Genomic DNA, 25,348 nt, shown 5'->3' on the forward strand with positions numbered 1-25,348 from the left:
TAAATCATTTAAAATTCAGAGTGTAAACTATAATCTGTCTAATAACAATAATCTGTGTATAGTAAAGATGGATTTGCCGACTTCGCTTGTACCCTGGATTTAATTTGTGAGATGTCTGCACTGACCTGTGTTGCGTAGTATTGCTCCAGACAGCTCAAACACAGTGACCTGCTTCCCATTCCACACAGTGACTTTGTCCTACAAAGAGGGGAGAGGCAGGCAATAGTGATGAGCCATAAACACCATTCAATTCATTTTAGATATTATTACCATTAATACTCACAAAGGCAAAAGTTCCAATGTGTGGTCCCTGAAATATCCCCAAACAAAACAATTTGCCTTCCAATGACTATTGTAATTACATATGAAGCTTGTGAATCTTATGAACAACTTTTGGATTTGCTTTAATTATTGCAATAACAACATTACTAGGAATCATATCCTCCCACACTTCAAGAATAGACTGAGCCAGTATCAGGGGTTTACCTTGGTGACACAGACTCCCTTGACGTGCATGTCAGTGCGCAGGCTGAGCCGAGTTCCTGTGCTGAAGTAGCTCAGGGACAGTTGGTTGGGGTTGAGCTGCACTGCTGCCACCTGTTGGCTGAAGTGGGAAGACATGACGTGTTCACAGAGGATCAGCACTGTGCTGACGGTGATCACAGCCAGCAGGTTCATACTGGAGCCCCACTGAAATAAGAAAGAGAGAGAGCGAGAGAGACATAGTACAACACTCCATGCTCACCTATACTGAAGATGCAATATAACAGGTGAATCACACCTGGTTTAGTACATAAAGTGAATGGAACTCAATACTGGAGCAACAGTGGAAGCCAAAGTCTCATTACTTTCTGTAGCACTGCGCTCTGTACATTTCTGCACTCCTTTTGTGATTGTTTTGGCATGGTCATTTCTGGACATATATTTTAGTTTGAGTAAAAGCTGTAGCCTTCTTTCGTGTTTTCTATTCTCTCTTTTAGCGGCAGTATACTTGTACAAGCAATGCCTGGGTTTTTCTCAGACATTGCTAGCATTGACATAACTATCAATCAATCAATCAAATCAATCTATTTGAAAGATAAGAAGCAGCAGAGACACAACAACAGTAAGCATATGTCATATAGAATCATGTGAGTTGATTTGAAGCAAGAGACAGTGGAAGCATCACGCACCAAAGCTAGGAGAGAGTTCCAAAGAGTTGGAGCCAAGAAGCTAAATGAGTGTTCTCCAAGTGTGGTACACTGCTTGGGGATAACAACCAGACCAGAGCTGGCGGACCTCAGCTTGCGGGCAGGGACATAGCAGATTGAAGAGGTACTCAGGACCTGTGTGATGAAGGGCTTTATAGGTGAGCATGAAAGTAATCCTGAACTTTACAGGTAGCCCGTGCAGCTGGGCAAGACAGTGGGGGGGGCGATGTGTTTTCATCTGTTAAGAATCCTGGCAGCGGCATTCTGAACTAGCTGCAGTCAGTTGATGGCGCACGCCGGAAGACCATCATAGAGAGAGTTGCAGTAGTGGACAGGAGACAAATGCATGACAGAATATCTCCACATCCCGGAGGGAAAGGTATGGATGGACTGGAGATGTTTCGAAAGGTGGTAGAAGGAAGATTTGACCACAAAGGAGAAGTTGCTGTCCAGAAGTACACCAAGGCTTCGTACAGTGGGGGAAAACAGCAGCAGACAGTTTCTGAGGTTCATGGCAGCTATATTGACATCCTTAAGTTGAGTTTTAGATCCTACTAAAAAGAGTTCAGATTTGCTAGTGTTGAGCTGAAGAAAATTGGCAGACATCCAGGCCTTCCAGCGATCCCAGTATACTTCTGAAGGGGGTCAAGATCTATGGTGTCAAAAGCAGCTGTTAGGTCAAGGAGGACAGGCACAGAGGGAGCAGCAGCATCAGCATTAAGCAGGAGATCATTTACAATCTGGAGCAGAGCAGTTTCAGTACTGTGATGCGGCCAGAAGCCAGACTGGAGAGATTCAAGCAGATTGTTATCTGTGAGATGTTTCATCAACTGACTTGCTGCAGCCCTTTCGAGAGTTTGAGAGAAAAGGGAGATTGGAGATAGGATGGAAATTAGAGTACTGGCATAACTCAGGCAAACTTGAGGGCAGCAGGAACCAAGCCTGAATCCAGGGACAGGTTGAGAGTGTGCATAATGGAAGGAGCAAGATCAGGAGCACAGAGATGGATAAGATTAGTCTGCAAGGGGTCCAAGGGGCACTTGGAAGTAGTTGATTTCGACAGTAAGCCGGTGACATCAGCAATGGAGAGAGGAGAGAAGGAAGAGAGAGCAGAAGGGGCAACCGGAGGCAAGTCAAGGTGGTCAAGTGGTAAACTGGGTTTGTGGCAGAGCATAAAAAAGATGTTGTCAACTAACTAGCTGTACAGCTTTTTCAATTGACAGTAATTACTTTACAGAACACCAGTTTAAACTGTAACAATATATTTTAGTTTAAATAGTTTCGTTTCAGTCATGTGGGAAAAGCTTCTACTGGCTGTATCATGGCGGTAGGGAAGCCCTCTTGTTTAAATGTGTTTGTTTATTTTTAGAACAGGGTCTCCCCCTCCGTCCCTGTGTTATTTTGTATTAATGTATTATAAATTTATTTATTGTATTTGATGGCGAAAGCTGTGGTTATTGTTTTTGTATTTATTTATTATGTATTTATAATATGGCGTTGAGTAGCCAAGTGTGTTATTGTTGATTTCAATGAACGTTGTTTTATTTAAAAATACAATGTTTTCTTTGTTATTGTTCGGTTTGGGTGTGGTCTGGCAGATACAATGGTAGCAGCTTGTGAGAATGTGGTGGTTGCCGTTTATTGAATTGTTTAAGTGTTTTGTAATTATTTTGGTAAAATCACCTGCAGCTCTCAATGTTCCAGGTAGGGTGTTCGAGCGAGAGAGAAATTTAAAATAATACTAAGGAGCAACGAAGAGAGTTGCCCAGCCTGACCATAGTTTTAGTTATTATTTTGTGTTCGTGATTTCTTTTATTTAAAACCTTTATTTTCGCTCTGTGAGCAGTATTTACTGTTTAAACATTTTATTTATTTTTGTTGTATTTAAATAAATGGCGCATAACACGTCATTTAACTGGAGTTACCTTGCCTTTGTTTTCGTCCTGCATTCCGGCCTGACGTCACCGCTCAGCCATATCCTGCGACACTGGTATATTAATGTTTCGAAGAACACTGGTGTTTCTTTATAGGAATTAAAGTCAGGCACTTTGCTGTGGAGTTCTTTCTACACAATTGAATCCAAAACATAAAACTATATTGAAACTGAGTAGCAGAACAATTTTGATGCTACTGTTTATCAGTGCCCAACAATTGTACTTGCTTGCCTTCAAAGTCGCATTTCTGCACAGTTGAGTTTAAATTAAAGCAACCCTGTATACAGCAACAGGTATGGTCTGGGAATCCTGTCTGATTGTCTGAAAACACCCCAGCAGTCATGGTGGTTGTACCTGAAGCTGAATGATGTTCCCTTCCAACTCTGCAGGAGTCTGCAGTTTCCACTGGCCCCTCCCTTCCATCTTCTCATTAGACAAAGCCACTTTAAGCCACATGGCAATTCGCCCCTGGCTGGTCCCTGCTGCTAAGATACCTGGGGAGACCAATTAGAAAACAGGTGTTGCTCAATTTATACTGCTGAAGCCATGAAGTCACCCTCACCCTGTCCCTCTGTAACACCACTTGTTTACAGTTAAAGACGCAGTATACCACAGTCAAGTTTAATTTAACAGAGAATCATAGATGGTAACTTTGTTACGTATTTAGAGGGAGAGAGTGCAATATTGGTTTAACACATAGCAGAGATATTAGTATCAACGTGAATTACGTAGTGGACAGCTAAATACTGATATATTTTTGTACAGTTTATACAGTGATAATGTTTCATCACTTAATTTATCAAATTTCTGACTGCATGAAAAATGCAGGGAATAATAAAATACATCTGACAGATTGCAGTGAAACAGTATTGGACTTACCTTTAGCAGTGCAGTAGGATACGCAGTTTAAAGTCTCCCCCATCTCAAAGCCCAGGTGTTCATCCAGGGACAGCACATAGTTATCATCTCTCTCCAGGTCCCAAAGTCTAAAACATACCAGAACATTCTGATCAGTAGGCTGTGTGGTCTGGTGGTTAAAGAAAAGGGCTTGTAACCAGGATGTTCCTGGTTGAAATCCCAGTTCAGCCACTAACTCATTATGTGACCCTGAGCAAGTCACTTAACCTCTTTGTGCTCCGTCTTTCGGGTGAGATGTTGTTGTAAGACTGTTCGTCTACTAGTATCAAGCGTGTGGGATCAGAGAGAACCGGATCCTATTTCCGTGGATTATTATTACCTATCCTGGATTATAATAATAATAATAATAATAATAATAATAATAATAATAATAAATGACAGCTTTAACCAGATCAATCTGGGTTCATCTGAGAGGTCAACTTTTACTATAGCTTACCTACACGCCAAAAAACAGCTACTTTAAAAGAGAATACATAAAAAAATACAACTGAGAGTAACCTAAAGCAACCAGTCGACAATTGGATTGTACATTTGCGGCTAAATCACTATGTTGATATCAACACATTTTTAGTAACAATTACTTATCGCCTTGAGGAAGAAAAAAAGGTAGTAGCAGATAATTATAATTAGGGCTTTTGATTTTCAGTTTTAACTAATAAAACACCAGATACAAAAAAATAAATAAAATCGGTGGACAGCCAATAAGCACCAGAAAAACTGTGGAAATGGTTAATCTATTCACGTTGACTTTACCCTTTTCCCATTAAAAAAATAAAACCTACTAGAAAAATAATAATACATTTCCCAGTGCTGCTGGGCAACATTTTTCAGTGCTGCTGGGCAATGTCCCACCGTTCTGACTTAAAATGAGATCACAATCAGGATGGAGGATTGTTAGCGGGATTTAAAGCTGTATTACCGTTAAGGATTTAAAACAGAACTTTGGCGAAATGTACAAAAATGCCTATACATAAAAACCCCAGAAGAATGTGCCGTGACCATAGTGATTTTGCTGTGGCAGACAGCAAAGGAAAGAAGGTACAACTTAAGTGTGCAAGTACTGTTGAGTTACTATACATATTTTGACACAAAAAAAAAGCAAGCATTTTGGAAAGGAACCAAAAACACTAATTTCATACAGTATATCAAAACTGAAAGCCCTGAAAAAAAAGATTTACATAAAACTTGAAAACAGCTAAAAATAAGCACCGAAAAAATACAATTAATAAAACCAGAAAAACAGAAGGCCCAATTATAAGTTAAATAGTTATTTATGATTCAGTTAATACAACACCATAACCCATTGCCTTGAATTAAAAAATGCCATGCAATGTTGTTTTTGACAACTGTGTCTGGTTATACTTTCAGTAAATGCGTATGCTGTAAAAGTAAATATATTTCCAAGTTGTATTCAGTAAATTCCAAATGTTTTTGTAACTATGAACTTATTTAAGTAAATCGGATGATAATCACAATATTTTTTCAGACGGTTATTGACAACAGTGTTTGTGAACTCATACCTGACCACTTTCTCCCCCGTGGCAGTGATCAACAACCCCTTCTCTGCCCAGGCAATGTCAGCACTCTGGCCACTCTTCCCACTCAGCTTCACCTGCAAACACACCAAGCACAAATAACACAATCACATCTTAGTTCTTACAGGTCTCAATGTGTCAACAAGTATAATTTCTTGTATAACAAATAAAATTCAAGTCAACAGAGCACTTCAAAGATCACGGGTGTGGTCACATGACCTACACACCCAATGATTGAAGAGAACTAGAGCTCCAACCCCAACCCCTTCTTTTTGGTGAATTTCAAGGTTATAATTTAGAGGCCTGTATCGCTGACGCCATTTCCCAAGCACTGACCAAGCAACACGAATCCCTTGAGGCAGTGGTCTCTAAGGCTGTAAATGGTGCGATGGAAGGAGTGAAAGTTTCACTTCGGGAGACCAGAGAAGAACACACATGGATTTAACGTGACAGTAGTTAGAGGACTAATTACTAGGGTGGACGGTCTACAATAAGGGATGAGGGCAATGAAGCATGATACTGGGAACTACACTTCTGAGCTACACAAATTGCATTTCAAAATAGCTAATCTCGAAGATAGATCCAAACAAAAGAACATCAGAATCTGTGGGCTGGCACCAAACTGGGAGGGAGATAATCCTGTCGGCTTTCTGATACCAATCGAATATGCACAGAGAATCTATAACTCAAATGGTTCTGTAACACGGACCATGATCTTTAAGGTTCTCTGGTACAAAGAGATGCAGGCTATTTCTACAGGAAGCCAGAGAAAGGGGTTCTATTCAAGACACTGGTAAAATAAATAATAATAATAATAATAATAATAATTATAATAATAATAATAATAATAATAATAATAAATAATAATAATAATAATAATAATATTTATTTTGTATAGCGCCTTTCATTAAAATAAATCCCAAAGTGCTTTCCATTTTTTTTTTTTTAAAGACATAAAATACATAACTATACATAAAACAATACAATAAAAACTACAGTGTAGTAAGCCAGTATATACAAATGGGTCTTGAGGCACGATTTAAATAGACAGACTCTGAGTCTCTGATAGACCTTGGAAGGGAGTTCCAGAGATGAGGGGCCACAGAGCAAAAGGCCAAGCGATATTTCGTAGATGATAAAAATATACTATACAGATATTTTTAATGTGAGCCTCAAAAAACTTCGCAAAGTAAAATTTAACATCTAGATTTTTAACCTCAGACATAGCACTAATTTCAAGCCCATTAACGACTAAACTAAAACGCTCAGATTTTTCGCTGACTACAGCACGGCTACTACAGAGAGGTTAAAGGTTTACGCTGGAATTCAGAGAGAGCTGCAAGCCCTGGGTGTCACGTCCTTTTTGGATTTACCCAGCTACCCAATGAGTTTCTTACAATGGAGTCTCTTTCTCATCGGCTATTGAGGTAGAACATTTTCTGAGAGAAATCAATAATTCTCAAAGTACGACTCACATTTCTAAGGGGACCCACGACACAACGGTGTCGATGGAGGATCCAAATTGAATTTTTTGGACTACCTGGATGTTGACACAGCTACTGTTTGGTTCAAAAAGGTCTGTTTTTCTGTCATTTGGCCTAGTATATCTCTGTTGAAATCTCAGACTATGTTCAAATAATCCTTTATTTTCAAGTGTCACACCAACATACCGCGTATACAACTCGAATGGGCTGATAAGTATTATATCTTCGTCTATAATCTTGTATATGTTTATGTTTTTTGTTAATGGGAGGTTTTAGATCAACAATTCCCAACTCCGGCCCTGGGGACCCCCTGTGGCTGCTGGTTTTCATTCCAACCGAGCTCTCAATTACTTAACTAGACCCTTAATTGAACTAATAACTTGCTTAATTACACCTTTTTACTTGTTTTCAGCTCTTAAACACAGTTCAAGTTAGTTATAAAATGTTATAGCTAACTTGAAATGTGCAATTGTTAGGAGCTGAAAACAAGTAAAAAGGTCTAATTAAGCAACTTATCAGTTCAGTTAAGGGTCTAGTTAGATAATTGAGTTGGAATGAAAACAAGCACACACAAGAGGTCCCCAGGACCAGGGTTAGGAACCTCTGTTCTAGATGAAATGAGGAACTGACTGAACAAGGAGAATAGAATGATTATATTGTTTTGAATAGCCTGATAATGTCGTACTTTTCATTTTACTTTAGTAATGATGGTATAGAGGGTGAGATTTGGGGACCAGGAACTGTGTTATGTGGCTGCCACTTGTCACAGACAGGGGGGAAAACCCACCTTCGATCAAGTGATTGCACGGTGCCTCCCATTGTGTTGGAATTCCAACCCCGAGAAAATATTTGACTTTTTTCTGCACAATTTCTGGTCTAATTTTCGACAGAGGTTAAGTTATCAACTATATCTTGGAATTTGAAAGGTTTAAACAGCCCAAATAAACGTAACGTAACAAATAAAAACACAATAAATATGTGATCACAAAAAAAGTAAACCGTGGACTTGCATTAGTGCAGGGCAAACATTCAAATATTGGACCAAAAAACGATTGAAATGTAATTGGTGGCAAAAGTGTCTATGTGTCTATGTATGCATTCATTCATATAATATAATTTATAAATCACTGTATGAAAAAGATATCATGGAAACGAAGCCAATGCATAAATGACATCTACAATAAATAACGCACATTCTACTATACTAAACAGTGTTTCTCTTCTTCTGAAATATGTCATTTGATGTTGTACCAGGTTTATTTTACCCCTGTAAAATATGGCACAAATGATATTTAAAGAATATTTAAATATTTATTTAAATTGTGAAAGACTCAAAACATGAAAAACTCATCCCAGCACTAATTTGTATTTAACATATGACTGGTTAAAAGAAAATGTACTACTGTATTAAACTTATATTTACTTAAAAGCTGAAAGCTCTCTAGAACAATAACAATAATAACGTGTGGGTTATCTGTACTTCACAACATGATTTCAAAACAACTAAAATCAATATTAAGTAGCTGTTATAACAGAGCGAGAAGGGTGAGTGAGTGATCGGGATTGAGGAGTTCCCACCTTGATGAGTTCCTTTGTGGACCCTTCTGGCCCCACACTGTACTGGGACAGCAGCAGGGTCTCTGTGATGACCACCAGCACCTCCTGCCTCTGCAGGTACGACAGCTTCTGAACAGGACTGTCAGCAAGCAGCACCTGGGAGCTCTTCCCCTTCTCATCCACATAGTGCACACTGCCTGGAGAGGGGAAGGGAGGAGAGACACAGATGTGATTGAGAAGCAGGGTTCACATGCACCGAACAAAACAATCACAATCAGACCTAATGTAATGACTAGAGCACTGGAGCTGGTAGAAGGAAGTACTGAATTTTGAAATGTCAGACAAAGAACACTATGAGCCCAATCTTTATGGTCTTCCACAATTTTTTGGTACTAAAAACTGTGGTTATATACCCTTAACAGTTTGCTTTCCATTCACAAATATGTTTAAAGACACAGCTTTCCCTATAAAATGCATATTTTTGCTATATTTGTACTGTAAGAATCTACATGTAGTTATATTTCAAAAATGTACTATGGCCTTTTAACATAGAGGTGTCACTACATTAGGATAAAGAAAGAGCTGTGGGCCCTTCCTCTGCCCTACCATCTGCAGTGCTGATGAAGAAGGTCATGCCCTCCTGGGGTCCCACCTTAAGCGGCCCTCCCTTCCCAGCCTTCCTCCAGTTGAACATGTCCAGAGCGTTCTCATCCCCACTCACCGCAGCTCGAGCCAGCTGCACCAGGTCACTGCACAGAGAGGGACACAGAAACACTGAGGTCTGATAAACAAACTGAATGCCAAATACTTCCACTGTAAAAGAATAACATCTAAAATAGCAGGGCATTTTGCTCAATTTTATTTGAAGAAATCACTTGCGCAGCTTTTATGCCAAGAATTCTGAAAAGGGCATTCTGTTTTAGTAACATGACCTCCATTTTAATCAATTTTCAAAATGTTTGGAGACATTAAATAAAAAAAAAAAAAAAAAAAAAAAACACATCCCATGCAGCCCACTGATATTACTTTTAAAATGATACAAATGTAATTAGAAATATTTTACCTTAAGTACAACATTGTTGGAATAGCTACGGAGCAGAGACATTAATTTCCTAACTGTGGATTGGAATCATTCAGGTCATGTTATTCTGTTCTACCGAGACATTTCTCTGCAGAATAGAATAACAGTTACTGTTCTATGGCCTTGAAATACACTTATACAAATAATTAAAATAACATTAACAGATTTGGAAATAGTTCCCTTGGAGTTAATGAGCTAAAAACAGTGCCAGACCTAAATACCACCACCCTAAAAGCTGGTTCATACTTCAATGGTGCAACCTTCGCAGAGGGCCTTTCCTAGTGTCTCTAGTCATGCAACTGTCTGCCAAGGCAGAGTGGGAGCCAGAGTTTCATTTTTCTCAACTCTGGTTAGTCGCACTACATGACTTCTTCTCAGTGGTCATAAGACTGAAGAATGAACCAGCCTTCCTCAACTTTTTTGTTGTATTTAGTGATGTTAATAAGACATTAAGTTAACTTGTAACATTAGTGGGACCAACAGTCAAAGGGTGGCTGTGTTTAGTTTAATAGCAATTTAGATATTTAAAATAGACCCCTCCACCAATATGGTGAAATGTCACCGAGATGCAGTTTCCATCCGACTCTGGTACTCACTCTCCAGGCGGTGCAGGTCTAAACACACAGTGAGTTAAGTGCTTTCTGTAATCCTGTCTTAGAAGTGGAGCTCCCTGCAGCTGGCCTTGAGGATCAACTTTCCACACTGCCAGGACTCCCAACTGCATGAATACACAAAAATGTACACAAAGGTATAACATATAGGAGTTGAGAGAGGCACCATAACATGTGCTAAGTGAGGAGTTGCTGATAAGGAGAGTGGGCTTGTCAAGGAATATGTTGGCTGGGGTGGGGTTTGGAGGCTTTATGTATTGTTACAATGTTAAACATACTCACAGTTGGAAAAAGCAGGAGAGGCCTCACACTGCCCATTGTCCAGAGCTAACAGCTAAGCATTTTACATTATCTGTTACTCTGTTTTATGGCTAATTCGTAAACTCTTGTAGTAGTGAATTTCTCTGTATAATTGTACCTGCATGTTACTGTGACAGAGAAAGAATGAATCTTGGTTATAAATCTCCCTCCCGACCTGTGAGGGTGCTGTGTAAAGGGAACAGAGTGCCCTGGACGGGTTGGTTTGGCAGTTCATACTAGGGTCAGTCGGAAGTTGGCTATCCAGGAAGGGCCAGAACCACAGTACACCAAGTCATTGAAGCAATGTGGCAATCGCAGATTGGCGGAAAAGCGATTGCACTCCAAGGTGGCGTGGCTGAAGGTACAAAAAGGGATGTAGCCGAGCGAACTGCTCCTTTGTTATGGTTACAAGAGAACCATTGAAGGACTGTGATATAACTGAAGGTGTTTGTTTGTCGTACCAATTGTAAACGTTTGTTCTTGTTAGACGGCGAACACGTACTAGGATCTGTTGCTAAAGACCAGCACAAACCTGGACTACACTGCACTACTGTTCACAAATAATTGTATTTCACCGCTCGCACTTAACCCTTTGCAGTCCATGTAGTCAGCGCTTGACAGGCACGTCAGGTCCAATTTATTTTCACATACGCTGTTTATTTTACACGCGCAGTTTACATTCTCCCCCCCCCCCCAGAGTAAAACAGTTTTAAAAGGCACAGAATTGCAAAATGACATCAGTACCATAGCCAAGCCCCATCCCTTGTTCGCTGTATTTTTCACATACAGTGGCTCTCAAAAGAATTCACCCCCCCTTGGACTTTGAGACATTTTATTGTGTTAAAACATGGAATCAAAATGGATTTAATATAGGAGTTTTTGCCACTGATGAACACAAAAAAGGCCATAATGTCAAAGTGAAAAATGAAATCTAGAAATTGTTCTAAATTACAAATACAAAACAGAAAATAATTGATTGCATAAGTATTCACCCCACTGAGTCAATATTTGGTAGAGGCACCTTTGGCAGCAATTACAGCCATGAGTCTATTTGGATAAGTCTCTACCACCTTTGCACATCTGGACACTGCAACTTTTGCCCATTCTTCTTTGCAAAATTGCTCAAGCTCCGTCAAGTTGGATGGGGACCTTTGGTGAACAGCAATTTTCAACTCTTTCCACATATGCTCAATTGTATTGAGGTCCGAGCTTGGACTGAGCCACTCCAGGACATTGACCTTTTTGTTTTTAAGCCACTCCAGTGTGGCTTTTGCTGTATGTTTGGGGTCATTGTCCTGCTGGAAGACGAATCTTCTCCCAAGTCCCAGGTCTCTTGCAGACTTCAGCAGGTTTTGCTCCTGAATTTATCTGTACTTTGCTGCATCCACTTTGCCCGCTATCTTCACGAGCTTTCCAGGCACTGAGGCAGAGAAGCATCCCCATAGCATGATGCTGTCAACACCATGCCTCACAGTAGGGATGATGTTCTCAGGATGATGTGCGGTGTTAGGCTTGCGCCAAACACAGCGCTTAGCGTTGAGGCCAAAAAGCTCTATTTTGGTCTCATCAGACTATAGCATCTTCTTCCACTTGGTCTCAGAGTCTCCCACATGCCTTCTGGCAAACTAGCCAATAATGGCTTTCTTTTTGCCACTCTCCCATAAAGGCCAGTTTTGTGAAGCACCCGGGCTATTGTTGCCGTATGCACAGTGTCTCCCAGCTCAGCCGTGGAAGACTGTAACTCCTTTAGAGTTGTCATAGGCCTCTTGGTGGCCTCCCTGACTAGTGCCCTTCTTGCCCGGATACTCAGATTTTTTAGGGCGGTCTGTTCTAGACAGATTTACAGTTGTGCCATATTCTCTCCATTTCTTAATAATGGACTTCACTGTGCTCCAGGGAACATTCAATGCCTTGGAAATATTCTTATATCCTACCCCCGATTGGTGCTTTTGAAGAACCTTTTTCCGGATTTGCTCTGAATGTTCCTTCGTCTTCATGATGTAGTTTTTGTTAGGAAATGTATGAACCAACTGTGGGACCTCCCAGAGACAGGTGTATTTAACCTGAAATCATGTGAATCACCTTAATTGCACACAGGTGGACTCCATTCAACTAATTATGTGACTTCTAAAGACAATTTGTTGCACCAGAGCTTATTTAGGTGTGTCATAGTAAAGGGGGTGAATACTTATGCAATCAATTATTTTCTGTTTTATATCTGTAATTAATTTAGAACAATTTGTAGATTTTATTTTTCACTTTCACATTATGGACTTTTTTTGTGTTCATCAGTGGCAAAAACTCCTATTTAAATCCATTTTGATTACATGTTTTAACACAATAAAATGTCTCAAAGTCCAAATCCAAGTAATTATTTTATTACTATAACATCAAATAAAAGCTCTGTAAATGTCTGATTTGCTTTGAGCGCTGGTTGCAAAAGCAGCTATTTCCTTTGTTATGTCTGTGTTATCTCTATAGTGCGTGGGTTTATGAGATTACTTTTTTGTTTTTGGTCTCACTCGGCCATTGAAAGGTTTTCTCTGCTTTTTCCGAAGAAAAAACGACTAGAGACCTGTGCTTTATGTCTTTTCGGACTGGAAAGGGAAAATTGTAAGGTCGGACATGGTCTGACATAGGATCGCAAAGGGTTAAAAAGCACTCCCTTTGGACTTGTGACCGTGTTTGTGCTCAGTGTGTGTATTTATTATTTATTTATTATTTTGGGACTGAACCCTGTGGGTTTTACTGAGCAGTAAACATAGTTGTGTCTTGCCAGTGATTATTATTTACAGTTGTCAAGTGACTTTGGATTATAAATAAAACATCACTGCACCATGGACATTGTTGTTTGTCATTACTTGAGCATCGTATCACCTCTACACATGCGCACTACAAACCACTTTGCCACACGTGGTGTTAGTTGTGGGATGGACTGCACAACACTATCTGTGCTGCTGGAGGCACTGGACCAAAGACAGGAGACAGAGAAGAGAAGGAGAGAGGAGAGGTACACAGCGCTGATCGAAAGAGTGAGGACAGCATTACAGCCAAGCGCACCGACAGGTCCCGTGATGACGGCACCGAAGGCGAGGGTGCAGAAAATGACAGCGCAGGATGACCCCGATACCTAGTTGCGTTTGAGCGGCTGGCTACCACCGTGTTATGATCTCGGAAGTTCTGGGCAAGCCAGTTAGGACCCTGCTTGATCAGGGAAGCCCAGGTAGCTTACCAGGCCATGACAGATGCCGACACCGCCCAGTATGACCTAGTAAAGCTGGCCATTCTCTGACGATTGACCATCAAGAGGGAAACACATCCCGCCCCAGGGTGGTTGCCCAACATTTGTGTACCACATGGTACACTGACTCACCCCCGCCCATAAGTCGGGTGTACAGATGGGCAAGGCAATGGTCACCAAGCAGTTTTGCCATGTGGTCGGTGCTGAAACACAAGCCTGGAAGATGTGGTACAACTGGTGGAAAACTTTCAGGACTCCCTGATCTCCTCCAAGACCAGCCTACTGACTTCTTCCTCTCCGCAGAACAACAAAGGATCAGCTCCCTCCTCTACTCCACTTCCCCGGTGACAGGACCGAGACCTCCCAGAACTCAGCTCCCAATGGGCAACCTTATCTCCCCACCATGGAGGCAAAGGTTAGCCCCCAGCTAGGGAAGATATGCTGCCCCTGCCCGCTGCCTTATCAACAGCAGGGCAAATATGTAGTCCCAGTTCCCTCTGCCCCTTGTAGGGGAATAATTGCATAGAACCATTCCTGTACCTGTTTGTTGCTACTCTGTACTACCATTATTCACCGAGTTACATGCTTTAAAACAATTTGAGTTTATGAAATATATTAAACTGCAGGTACATGTCACTGAAAACCAAACTGTGGATGGTGTGACAACTGAGCTGACTCCAGCTTATCTGTTAAATACCCCGACCTGCTGGCTCCAGCTTATCAGTTGATCTTTATTGTGTTACCTCGTAAATACCTGTCCCCTCTGTTGTTGTTCCCCCAGTTGAGTTGGCTCCAGCTTATTGGTTGAAAGGGAAACTACCCTGTCTCTCTGTAAAGGTATAATTACGGTATGCTAACTCTGTATGGCAGAACACTGCTCAGGCTTCCTAACACTGATGTGTTGAGCAGTTGGGTACCTGAAAAGTTCCACGACAGCCTCCTTTCTATTTTAGATGCCATCAAACTAGACACTTCGCCCGGTTATGCCCAACGGCAATGGAGTGTGACATGGCGACATACTACTTTGCATCAGAAACAGGTAAGATGGGGAAATAGTCAGGAGGGGCTTTGTATTGTTGATGTGGTTTTAGAGAAAGTAAAAACCCACACATTAGTGGATACAGGGTGCGAGAAGACCTTCATTCGGACAGCTCTCTTGGACGGTGTGTCGTGGCAGCCAAAAGGTCAGGTGGCTATCTCTTGTATCCATGGAGACACAGCCACATAGCCCATTCGCTGCCTTTCAGAGATTGATGGACCAGGTCTTACGCACATACAGAGTATGCAGCATCGTATATTGACGACGTGGTTATCTACGGCTTCACCAGGCAAAACCATCTGGCTAGGATCACAGTCATCCTAGTCTCTAATGGTAGCCCAGCTGACAGCCAACTTGAGTAAATGTGCATTTGCCATAGTAGAGACTCAATATTTTGGATTTATTATGAGAAATCCCCAAAACCACATCCCAGGTGAGGCAAGTTATTACCAAAGATTTCTAATAATAATAATAAATCTTTATTTTTATATAGTGCCTTTCATAATGGACCACCATCACAAAGAACTTTATAAGATATGAGACTAGGGTGTGTGAACTATGCATCAGCTGCAGAGTCACTTACAATGTCTCACCTGAAAGACGGAGCACAAGGAGGTTAAATGACTTGCTCAGGGTCACACAGTGAGTCAGTGGCTGAGCTGGGATTTGAACTGGTGACCTGCTAATTGCAAGCCCATTTCTTTAACCACTGGACCACACAGCCTCCTATCCCCCTGAGTATGCCACAGTAGTCAACCCCTTAGTAAACATCACTAGAAAGTGCACACCAAATTTAAATAAACTGGTCAGGAGAATGTCACAGGGCGTTTGATACTATTAAGCAGACACTTTGCCAGGCCCTTACCCTTATTAGAATAGATTTTAACAAATAATTAATCCTCGACAATGACAATTTGGATGTTGGTCTGGGGTCAGTCTTCTCCCAAAAGGTAAACGGAACACTCCATCCTGTACCTCATAAAACCTGATTACTGCGATTTGAAATTGTTTATCAAGTCTGGTAATTTTTACTCTCAGGGTCTCAACATATATTAAAAAAACAGTAAGCCACCTATGTCTGACCAGGTCTAACATTGTTTTTACTTTCCTGTCCAACATGATCAAAAAGACATAAAGCACAGGTCTCTAGTTGTTTTTTTTCCTCCGGAAAAAGTCTAGAAAACCATTCAATGGCTGAGTGAGACCGATAGGAGCCGAATGAAGCCGAAAAAAATAAAATAAATAAGGGCGCATCTCATAGCCCCATGCATTACAGAGATAACACATAACAAAGGAGGTAGCTGCTTCTGCATCCAGCGCTCATAGAATATCACAGACATTTGCAGTGCTTTTTGAGATGTTATAGTAATAAAATAATGATTTGGATTGCCTTATTGAGGATTTTGGTGATAAAACGAATGGTCAGGAGAGGATTTATCAGTATGCACGTTTATAAAGAGGTATGTGAAAAATACAGTGAACAAGGGGTGGGGCTTGGCTGGAGATACAGTACTGAGTGTCCTCAATGCCTTTTAAATCTGTTTCACTCTGAAAAAAAACAATTTTAAACAACGTGTGTACAATAAACAGCATGTGTGAAAATATATTGGATGTGATGCGCCTGACAAGCGCTGAATAAATGGATTGTAAAGGGTTAAACCAGTAACATGCTTTGCTGAGGTGACATGACCTAGGAAGAGCAACTGTAACAGATTTCTTGAGAGGAAGCAATGTAAACTAAGAACTTTCTTAACCTAATGCAGTACCAGATATCATATTTTATCATGAAAATACATGTTTTCTATAACATGTGTTTGTTTTATATCAGCACATTTGAGACCACAGTAGCTGAGGGAGTACAGAACAGGTAAGTTTGATGTAACTAACAAAATCATTCCAATTACTTTAAGGCTGGTTTACACAACAATTGTGCAACTGTTGCCGAGGACATTTTCTACTCTCTAGTCATGCGACAGTCTGTCTCCTGGTGGTTGAAAGACTGAACCAGCTTTTAGACACAGTCATGTGTAGAAATAAAAAGGTATATTCATGACTAAAGTAGGTCCACTTTGCACCACACTTGCCCTGTCCCCGGTGAGAAGACGACTGCCGTTGCTGCTCCAGTCTAGCAGAGAGATGTCAGCACTGTGGGTGGCTGGCAGGGAGGTTTGCTGTCCATCAGGCTGGCTCAGCAGCAGCACCTCACCAGTCTCCCAGCCCACTGCCAGAACCTGCTTGCTCGGGTGCCAGTGGAGCACTGTGGGCTTGAAAGGACGCTCCACATGGGAATTACCAACATGTTCTCCCTGCAACAGAGTGGAAATGATGAGGACACAATCAGGGTTCGATTCTTGGTCCAGTTCTGTTTTCTCTTTATATGTTACTTTGGGTAATTTTATTCATAGATATGGGAGTTCATTTTCATGCTAAACTGATGATACTCAGCTTTACCTGTCCCTTAAGCAGGGTGATGGATCTTGCTGACATCAAAAATTGGATGTTTAAAAAAGTCCTAATGCTAAATTCAGACAAAACAGAAGTTATGATAGTGGGACCTCAGAAACCATACAAGAATATACACTCGTCTGATTTTGTACTTGACGGTCTTTGTACAGATTCTTTGAGGCACACATTAAAAATGTTAGAAACATCTATTTTTTCATTTAAGAAACATTGCCAGACTGTAATGGTATTTTAATGAGTATTGGTAGCAATGTGATCTCTTGTCTGCAACTTGTACAAAATGCTGCTGCAAGAGTTTTAATTGGAACTAAGAGACGAGATCATATCAGTCCTGTGCTGACATCCCTACACTGGCTTCCTGTCCGATTTAAGGTAGATTTTAAGGTGTTGTCATTAACCTATAAGGCTCTAAATGGCCTTGCTCCTCCTTATCTTAAAGATCTTTTAACACCATACATCCCCAATTGGTCACTCTGATCGGAGGATGTCAGGTTACTTTCTAAACCCATTATTCAGAAAAAAACCCAGGTGGTAGATGTTTCAGCTATATTGCACTGAAATTATGACATGACCTGCCAAGTACTGTTAGAGAAACTCCCTCAGTTGATATTTTTAAACATCGATTAAAAACACATTTTACAGCCTGGCGTATCTAGTTATCTAAAATTATATTCTCTCGTCTCTATACGTTAAATTTAGCAATTAAGCATTATTTTACTGTTTTAACTATTTTATGGGTATTGTTCTTGGTACCATTACCATTACTGTTATTACTTTATTTTTATTTATTGCTGACTGTTATTTTTTATTCCTATTTAGTTTATTTTTTCTTGTGTGAAGCACTTTGTGGCGGCCCTCGTTAAAGGCTCTATATAAAAATAGATTGACTGAGTAATTAATTGATTAATTAATTAACTAATCCCAGACTGGGGGCTATGTACAGTATAATTTACCGTGTGGGTTATTGAACCTGTTAATATTGTAAGTTTGTTAATGTATTATAACCTGGGTTCACATAACTGGTATGCAGGTACACATGCGCACCAATAAAAAAAATGCTGATTTCCATATTATTTTTACAACACAAATGCTTACTGTCATTTTTTAATAGGAACGCATTTTTCATATAGGCAGTGAGGGTGCTTATGTGGCTGTGACGCACATCTGCCTAACCTCCCAGTTTTCTATTGAGTCTCAAGATCTCTGGGATCTGTCAACAATCTCCGGGTACCCTCGCTTATTATTGCAGACCATAATGAAATACCAACCCCCATATTTCACACAAGGTTGGAGGGTTCCAATTCCTAAAATGTCCATCCCTGATAGCACTATCACTTGCCGCTTCAAGATTTTATTTAAAAAAATTTTTTAAAAATCACTAAATGGAGAGCAATAGGTCTAATCACTCCAGTTCATAATATTGTTCATTTTATTTTAATGAACACCTGAAGCAACCAGTGATAGCAGGGATCTTGATTTAGCTGTCCATTCAGAGAAGAGGGATGTAGTTATGGGAAGCGGCAGTGTGAAAGCTCGCTGATGCTTCACTTCCCAAACTGAGCACAGATGAGAGGAGGTGTCAGTGCTTGAGAGACATTACATTTAAACATGAGTTTTAAAAAATGCATTTACTTAAAATAAAATAAATATTCCCTTAGTTATATCCTTCTATAAATATCGCTGTGCTGTCAAGCTAACATGTTCAACAACACTAATAAAGTGAAGAAGTGTTTTGTTTTTTGCTTTTGAATAGCCAGGGCTGGAATTTGGTGGTAGGCTATTGAAATAAACAGAGGATGTGTGATGATTTATTAAAACTGTAATAACCAGCAATCCAGACTCCTACTTAAACATCCATAAACCATGGTTGTTGTCTCTAACACTGCCATTAAGCAGTGCTGCTTGTGAGCATGGGTTTTCACAAGTCAACATTTTTTTAAAAATATCAATCCAGCCTCATGCCTTTCTGCCCTGATGCATATTCATGATTGTAAGATGACACTGAAACCTTTGATCCTTAACACAGCATCCTTGACAGGGATGCAAATCATTTTAAAAATTGGTGTTGAACAGTATGAGAGTTTAGCACCAGAGAGCCTACTGGTGCTAAATTATTAAACACTGCCCTAATCAAGCTCCCTTTACAACTTCTTACATGACACAAACCCTCTCTCCTGTGTATGTGGATGGGTCATTTGACTAGGCCAGACCCAATGAGAAACTGTCATCATTTATGGTTGCTAACAAATACAAAGATAATAACACATTAATCATGTCTTCTGGCGCCAGAATTTCATGTCGCTCACGCTATATGAGGTACCCTGGCTCTAGAATTTAGCTCTAAAGCGACTTGGATGACCGCTAATTTTGGTGAGTACCAAACCATTTCTGCTGCTACTCATGTGAGAGCCTAATGATACAAGTTATGTGAACCCCTGATTATAACTTTAAAACACCTCTATGTTAAGGCACCATCGGTGCCATTACCAAAACAGAACCTGAAATACAGAAGATTCTAGTGTGTTATGAATATGGCCTTTTCCTTCTCCATCTAGAATATACCACAAGGAAAAAGCATTAATACATCAATTCCTAAACTATTGTTATAATTCAGTTAACACAAATCATAAATAATATGTATTTAAATGACCAGCAAACCAGAAACCCACCTGCTGGAGGTAGAGATCAATGCTGCCCCCTGTGGATGGACTGATAGAAGCTACTGCCAGCACTGGCTGGGAAGAGTGCCAGGTAATCTGACTGGGAGACCCAGCAGAATCAGGAGACTCGATATGGTGATCGAAATACACCGCCATAATCACAGTGGGGCTGGTACACCTCTGTAAAATGAATAAACATTATGTATCTTTCTACATCCAGACCAGAACAAAAAAAAACAACAATGGTCTGTATTCACAAAGTATTGCAGTCCTGATTGTTTACTAGCCTGTGAATTATTTATTAATACAGCCAAACATATTTTAAATAACACTTGGCTAAATGTTAGTATTTTCTAAGACATCCTCTTTCTTGTTAAATAGACTTCCACATTTATTTAATTTTGCGAGTGAATATGCATTGTGACCTGCAAAGAATTCTTAATAATATGGATTTTCAAAGAAATATTGGAACATGAAAAATAAAAAAGGAAATCCATGTTCGCTGTTTTATATTTAAAATGATGCATTGCCATGGACTACTTTTTTATTTTGTGTTTTGTGCATTCTATTTTAAAATGACTTAACATTCAATTAACACGTACTAAATATGTTACATGTAGATCATATAATCTACGGGTTCTTATTAATTGTACTTTATAATGCATGAGTGATGACGTGTTTATCATCACGCTGGTTATTGTTAAATGGAAAACTATTTTAAACTTAGCAACTGCAAATAGCTTTATAAACATTGGTAAGGGTTAGACAATTTTTAAACGCTAGTTGCAATATTACTATTAAAAAAAACAACAACAACAACAACAACAACAAAAAACACAGTACTGACTTATCTAAATACAAACCGTGCATTAAATCATTACATACAATAGTTGCGGTTTTTAACAATACACCAGTTTCTTGGTTACCGGTTAATATGCAAAATGTTGAGTTGATGCTCTAAGCTAACCAACATTTTACAACTTGATTGAGCTCGAATTGTTGTATAAATGTGAACGTTTCTATAAAAAACGACGCTTCGTCCCATAATGCTGTCAACGCTGACTGTGCGCCACTGCTAACCACTCTATCCCGGGCCAGACGGCCTTCTCTCCGGTACCACCCGTTGTATCTCTCCAATATGGGACATAGTTCAATAAAAGCTTGTTCTAAAATTTGAATTTACCTGTGAGTGTAGCTGTTTTTCCTACGGTTGGAACTGTGTCCGTGTCAGTGTCAGTGTCTGGAATAAGTAGCTGGTCCTGACTCCTGAGTATCTCTTTCTCTATCAGTCGAGAGAGAAACAGCGTCTCTTCTGTTACCCCGACAACAAAGCAGCCCTCGGGGGCAGTGTTACGAAATACCACGAGTCAGAGCCAAGCAAAGAGTCATTCTGAGCCTGGGTCAAAGATAAAGCGAGATATTAACAGTTCAATAATACTCTTGTAATAAGTACATTGTCACTTTAGCATACAACTGGAATTACCGTCCCAACATCCATATTATTATTTTTTTATTTTATTTTATTTATTTTATTTTTTTTTGGGGGGGGGGGGGGGGGGGTCCTTACATTTATCTTAGACAGCTTGAGACATGTAAATCTGTTAATCGCGGGAGACTGTCTGTAGTCATTAGTCTTTTTTTCCATATCATCTTAATTTATCATCTATAGAATTCCTGCTTTTTCTGTTTCCCAAATATATTCGGTTATTATCTTTTCTCGTCAAATTTGTGTTAAACTTAAGTAAGTAGTAATCCTTAACCCATCCAAGTATCTTTCCTCTTTCCTGCTCAATTCCTTATTAACCTCTTTCTGAATATTACAATAAAACCTCATTTTTACACTTTATCCCATCTCTCCTGCCGCTCTTTTGCTATTGCTTTTTTTTTTTTTTTTTTTTTTGACTCCCATTTCCTGAGATCCCAGAGGAATCACCACAGCTTTTGCTGCTAGAGCTACCATTTCATTGCCCACTATCGTTGTATTAGTTGCACACCCTAAACAATGAACTGCATTTCGTGCATGCATCTGAGTATATGCATGAACCATACAGAGTGTGTACATCCTGTGTGGAGAGCGGGTTACAGCTTTGAGTCAAAGGTAAGTGGATTATTGAGATTTTAAATAGTCAGTAGTTTATTGAAATTCATAGGTTTATGACAAGCCAAATTATCATTTAGAGCAGGGTTTCCCAATCCTGGCCATGGGGAACCCTTAAGAACTACTGATTTGCTTAATTAGGTAATCTCAGAGATTGATGTGTCATATTGACTGACTCCAGTGGTTTTGAGGCCGCTTTGGAGAAAGAAGTTCGGCACTGCTGTGTTATCACCAGATATATAATGGCTAGGGAGAAGGTCTCAGCCAATCAGAATTTAATATTTTCGCCAAATGTTTAATAATTATTATGCCCGTGTAATAATTATTATTGATGTTTAAACAAAAGCACTCGCAGTCACTCAGGCCCCGTTCACGTGACTTACGATGACTGAACAGGTGATCGCCATGGTAACCGTCACAGGGTAGCTCGGGTGACATTTACCTACATTCGGTTCAGGAAGAAGCATTCCTGACAAAAAAATAAATAAAAAATACTCCTCGCACTGGAAACTGTTGCTGCTTTTGTAAAATGAAATCTTAGTCGCCTGAACTGAAGTGAATAAGACAAAGGCATACAACTGTTCCACTTTATTGGTAGAATGATAGACTGTGATACGTTGTTTATGTTAATTGTTTTTAAAAAGGAAAACTGTCAAACAGAAAAAAACCATGAGATGCTTCACAATCAAATTATATCTTTGTTTTTGTGTTGTAGTTGTAGGTGGCTAATTTGGCAGTAGCCAATGCTTTGCAAACAGGCCAATAAAAAAAAAAAAAAAAAAAAAAATTCAAAATACACAACGACGTGGTATTGCAACGTTATTTATTACACTGCACATATGTGTCGGATCACTAATACCACTGTCATTAACATTTCACTGTCAACTATCTTCTATTTTAAATGAACACACTATTGCTGTATATGAACACATTAAAGCAATAGTAAAGCAATAGTGAGACCAAATATGTAATATTCTAATAGTCACAATTTGTGTGACTTTTAGACTTTCCTGCAGAACACTTTGCAATTTGTGAGTCTGGGAACATGTCTACTACAGATTTGCTGAACTAGTCACAGCATGTAAAGGTCTCTGCATATGTAACTTTCTTGATCCCCGTGTTTCATTTGGCAACGAAAGATGTTATTGAAGAGTTGGTTTTCTGAGTCACTGGCTTTTTGGTGTTCATGTAATTTCACATGCTTATCACAAATATCATTCTTGCTCCCATGTCCCACTGTTAAAATCAGTTCTGCATAGTTTACAGAAAGTATGCCTTTTTCCAACATTGCTTAGCATTCTAGGAGAATACGTTGTTGTCCAAGAAGCTTGAAAACTGCATCAATATTTTAGTTTGTTTCACCGGGGAGGTCTTCTTATCTGGCGCACTGAATGCATGCCTGCCACAGGCCTCCCCTGGATCCTAAGCCTTGCTAGGTACGAACAGGGATTGCAGTAACCACAGAGTGCATGACTTTTGCAGAAAGTATATGTTTGCTGACATAAAAGGGTTTAGCAGTATATTTTGAGCAAAATACAGACCTGGGAGTTGTCTGGGGAGAGTCCCAGCAAATAAGGGAGAGTTGACAGTTCTGTTATTTCATACACGGAAACAAAGCTAATATTTTGTGTCAAGTTTACACAGCCGTTAGCTTGTTTACAGTTTCACATGATACACGCACACACAGCTAGCAACAACCAGGGAAAGGAAGAACAGGCATACACATACAGAAGTGGTGCTCCTGTTATGCTGCTCTCCATATACTGTACATAAATATTTTCACTTGTAGTAATTGCCATGCAAATAAATTGCTATAGTGCCCCTGAAAATAAATGTTCATAATTATTTACAGTAAAGTTGTATTTTGTATTGTCTTCACAACAGAATAGCCTCAGGCTGAAGTCAAGGTGGGAAATATTTACCAGAGCTCAGCTCCGGCTGAATTTAACCTGGAGTATATCTATAGCTATCTATCTATATTTAGAAGCAGCATTTTTCTGAATCCATTTGTTATAATGAAATTTAATTTTCTGGTTCTGTAACAGTTTTCTTCTACCATGTTGTCCCCGATACATTTTTCTCTATTTTTTGTCATAGAACAAAAAAGAAAGGTCTAATTGGTGGGAGAGGACACAGCTTATATGACAGATGGTGATTGAGTGAGGATTTTCAGGATGCAAAAGGACAACATTCCAGATGCTGTGAGACCAACTTAGACCTTATCTCCAAAGAAGCAACACACGCCTACATAAGTTGCTGTCAGTTGAACTAAGGGTTGCTTTGGATTTGTGGAGGCTGGCCAGCAACATTGAATATCGGTCTCTGTCCCATCTTTTTGAGATTGGAACATCCACTGCTTGCCAAATCACTATGGAGCTAGGATCTGTAATCGTGAAAATACTTCAGTCAGTTTATATCAGATGTCCAACTGGAAAAAAATTAAGCAGCATCATGACCGGTTTTGGTGATAGGTGGGGTTTCTCTCAGTGTGCAGGTGCCATAGATGGACCACATATTTCACTGATTGCACCATCCCAACAAAATACTGACTTCTACAACTGCAAAGGAACATACTCTATTATTTTGCAGGCAGTAGTAGACCATAAAAGCCATTCATGGAACATTAATAGAGGATGGAAAGGAAAGCTCCATGATGCCTGACAGACAGGACAGCTATTTCCAGATTGGACTGAAACCTAGTAATGGAGTCAGTATCCCTGTTGTGATACTGGGGGATGCTGCATATCCACTACAGCCCTGGTTCCTTAACCATTTCCTTGAAAAACCTGGGATTCCTGAAGCACAGCAGCATTTCAATTACAGGTGGAGCACAGCCAGTGTGTGTGCAGTGTGCGTTTGGCAGATTAAAAGTTTCTTGGTGATGTCTTTTTAAGTGCACCGATTTCCCCATTTCAATTATCAAAACAATCATTGCAGCATGCTGTACTCCTCACAACATATGTGAAGATCATGGTGAAGAATTTAAAGACCTTTAACTTTAAATCAGATCAGAAAGGCAACCTGAGGAAGGTGGTGCAACAGTTGGACTGGTAATGGGTGGACAGAAGATCAGAGCTTTATAGAAAACTTGCAATAACTGTCACAACCATATAATGGTCTGTAGATTAGTTAAGCATTTGCTCTGGTGCTACTTCATAAATATAAAAATGCAAAAATGAGAGGAGCATTCATAGGATTGGGATTTTTTTCCTTTCTATTTTTTAGTTGTAGTTTATT

The 25,348-nt window shown here is 39.8% G+C and overlaps 1 protein-coding gene across 1 annotated transcript in view; it reads right to left on the reverse strand.

The window, feature by feature from the left end:
- LOC121300837 (intraflagellar transport protein 140 homolog) overlaps window positions 1-21,284 on the reverse strand; it is a 74,681-nt gene extending 53,397 nt beyond the window's left edge. Inside the window, exons 1-11 of the mRNA XM_041229758.1 lie at window positions 21,197-21,284; window positions 20,023-20,193; window positions 16,975-17,196; window positions 10,296-10,417; window positions 9,225-9,367; window positions 8,640-8,815; window positions 5,563-5,654; window positions 4,004-4,110; window positions 3,479-3,618; window positions 487-690; window positions 126-198 (exon numbers count right to left, since the gene is read on the reverse strand). Of these exons, the coding sequence (XP_041085692.1) occupies window positions 126-198; window positions 487-690; window positions 3,479-3,618; window positions 4,004-4,110; window positions 5,563-5,654; window positions 8,640-8,815; window positions 9,225-9,367; window positions 10,296-10,417; window positions 16,975-17,196; window positions 20,023-20,169 (1,426 nt within the window). The 5' untranslated portion in view covers window positions 20,170-20,193; window positions 21,197-21,284. The remainder of the gene's footprint in view (window positions 1-125; window positions 199-486; window positions 691-3,478; window positions 3,619-4,003; window positions 4,111-5,562; window positions 5,655-8,639; window positions 8,816-9,224; window positions 9,368-10,295; window positions 10,418-16,974; window positions 17,197-20,022; window positions 20,194-21,196) is intronic.
- Between the last annotated feature and the right edge of the window lie 4,064 nt (window positions 21,285-25,348).

Source organism: Polyodon spathula, chromosome 26 (assembly GCF_017654505.1).
Source record: "Polyodon spathula isolate WHYD16114869_AA chromosome 26, ASM1765450v1, whole genome shotgun sequence".
Classification (NCBI taxonomy): Eukaryota; Metazoa; Chordata; class Actinopteri; order Acipenseriformes; family Polyodontidae; genus Polyodon; species Polyodon spathula.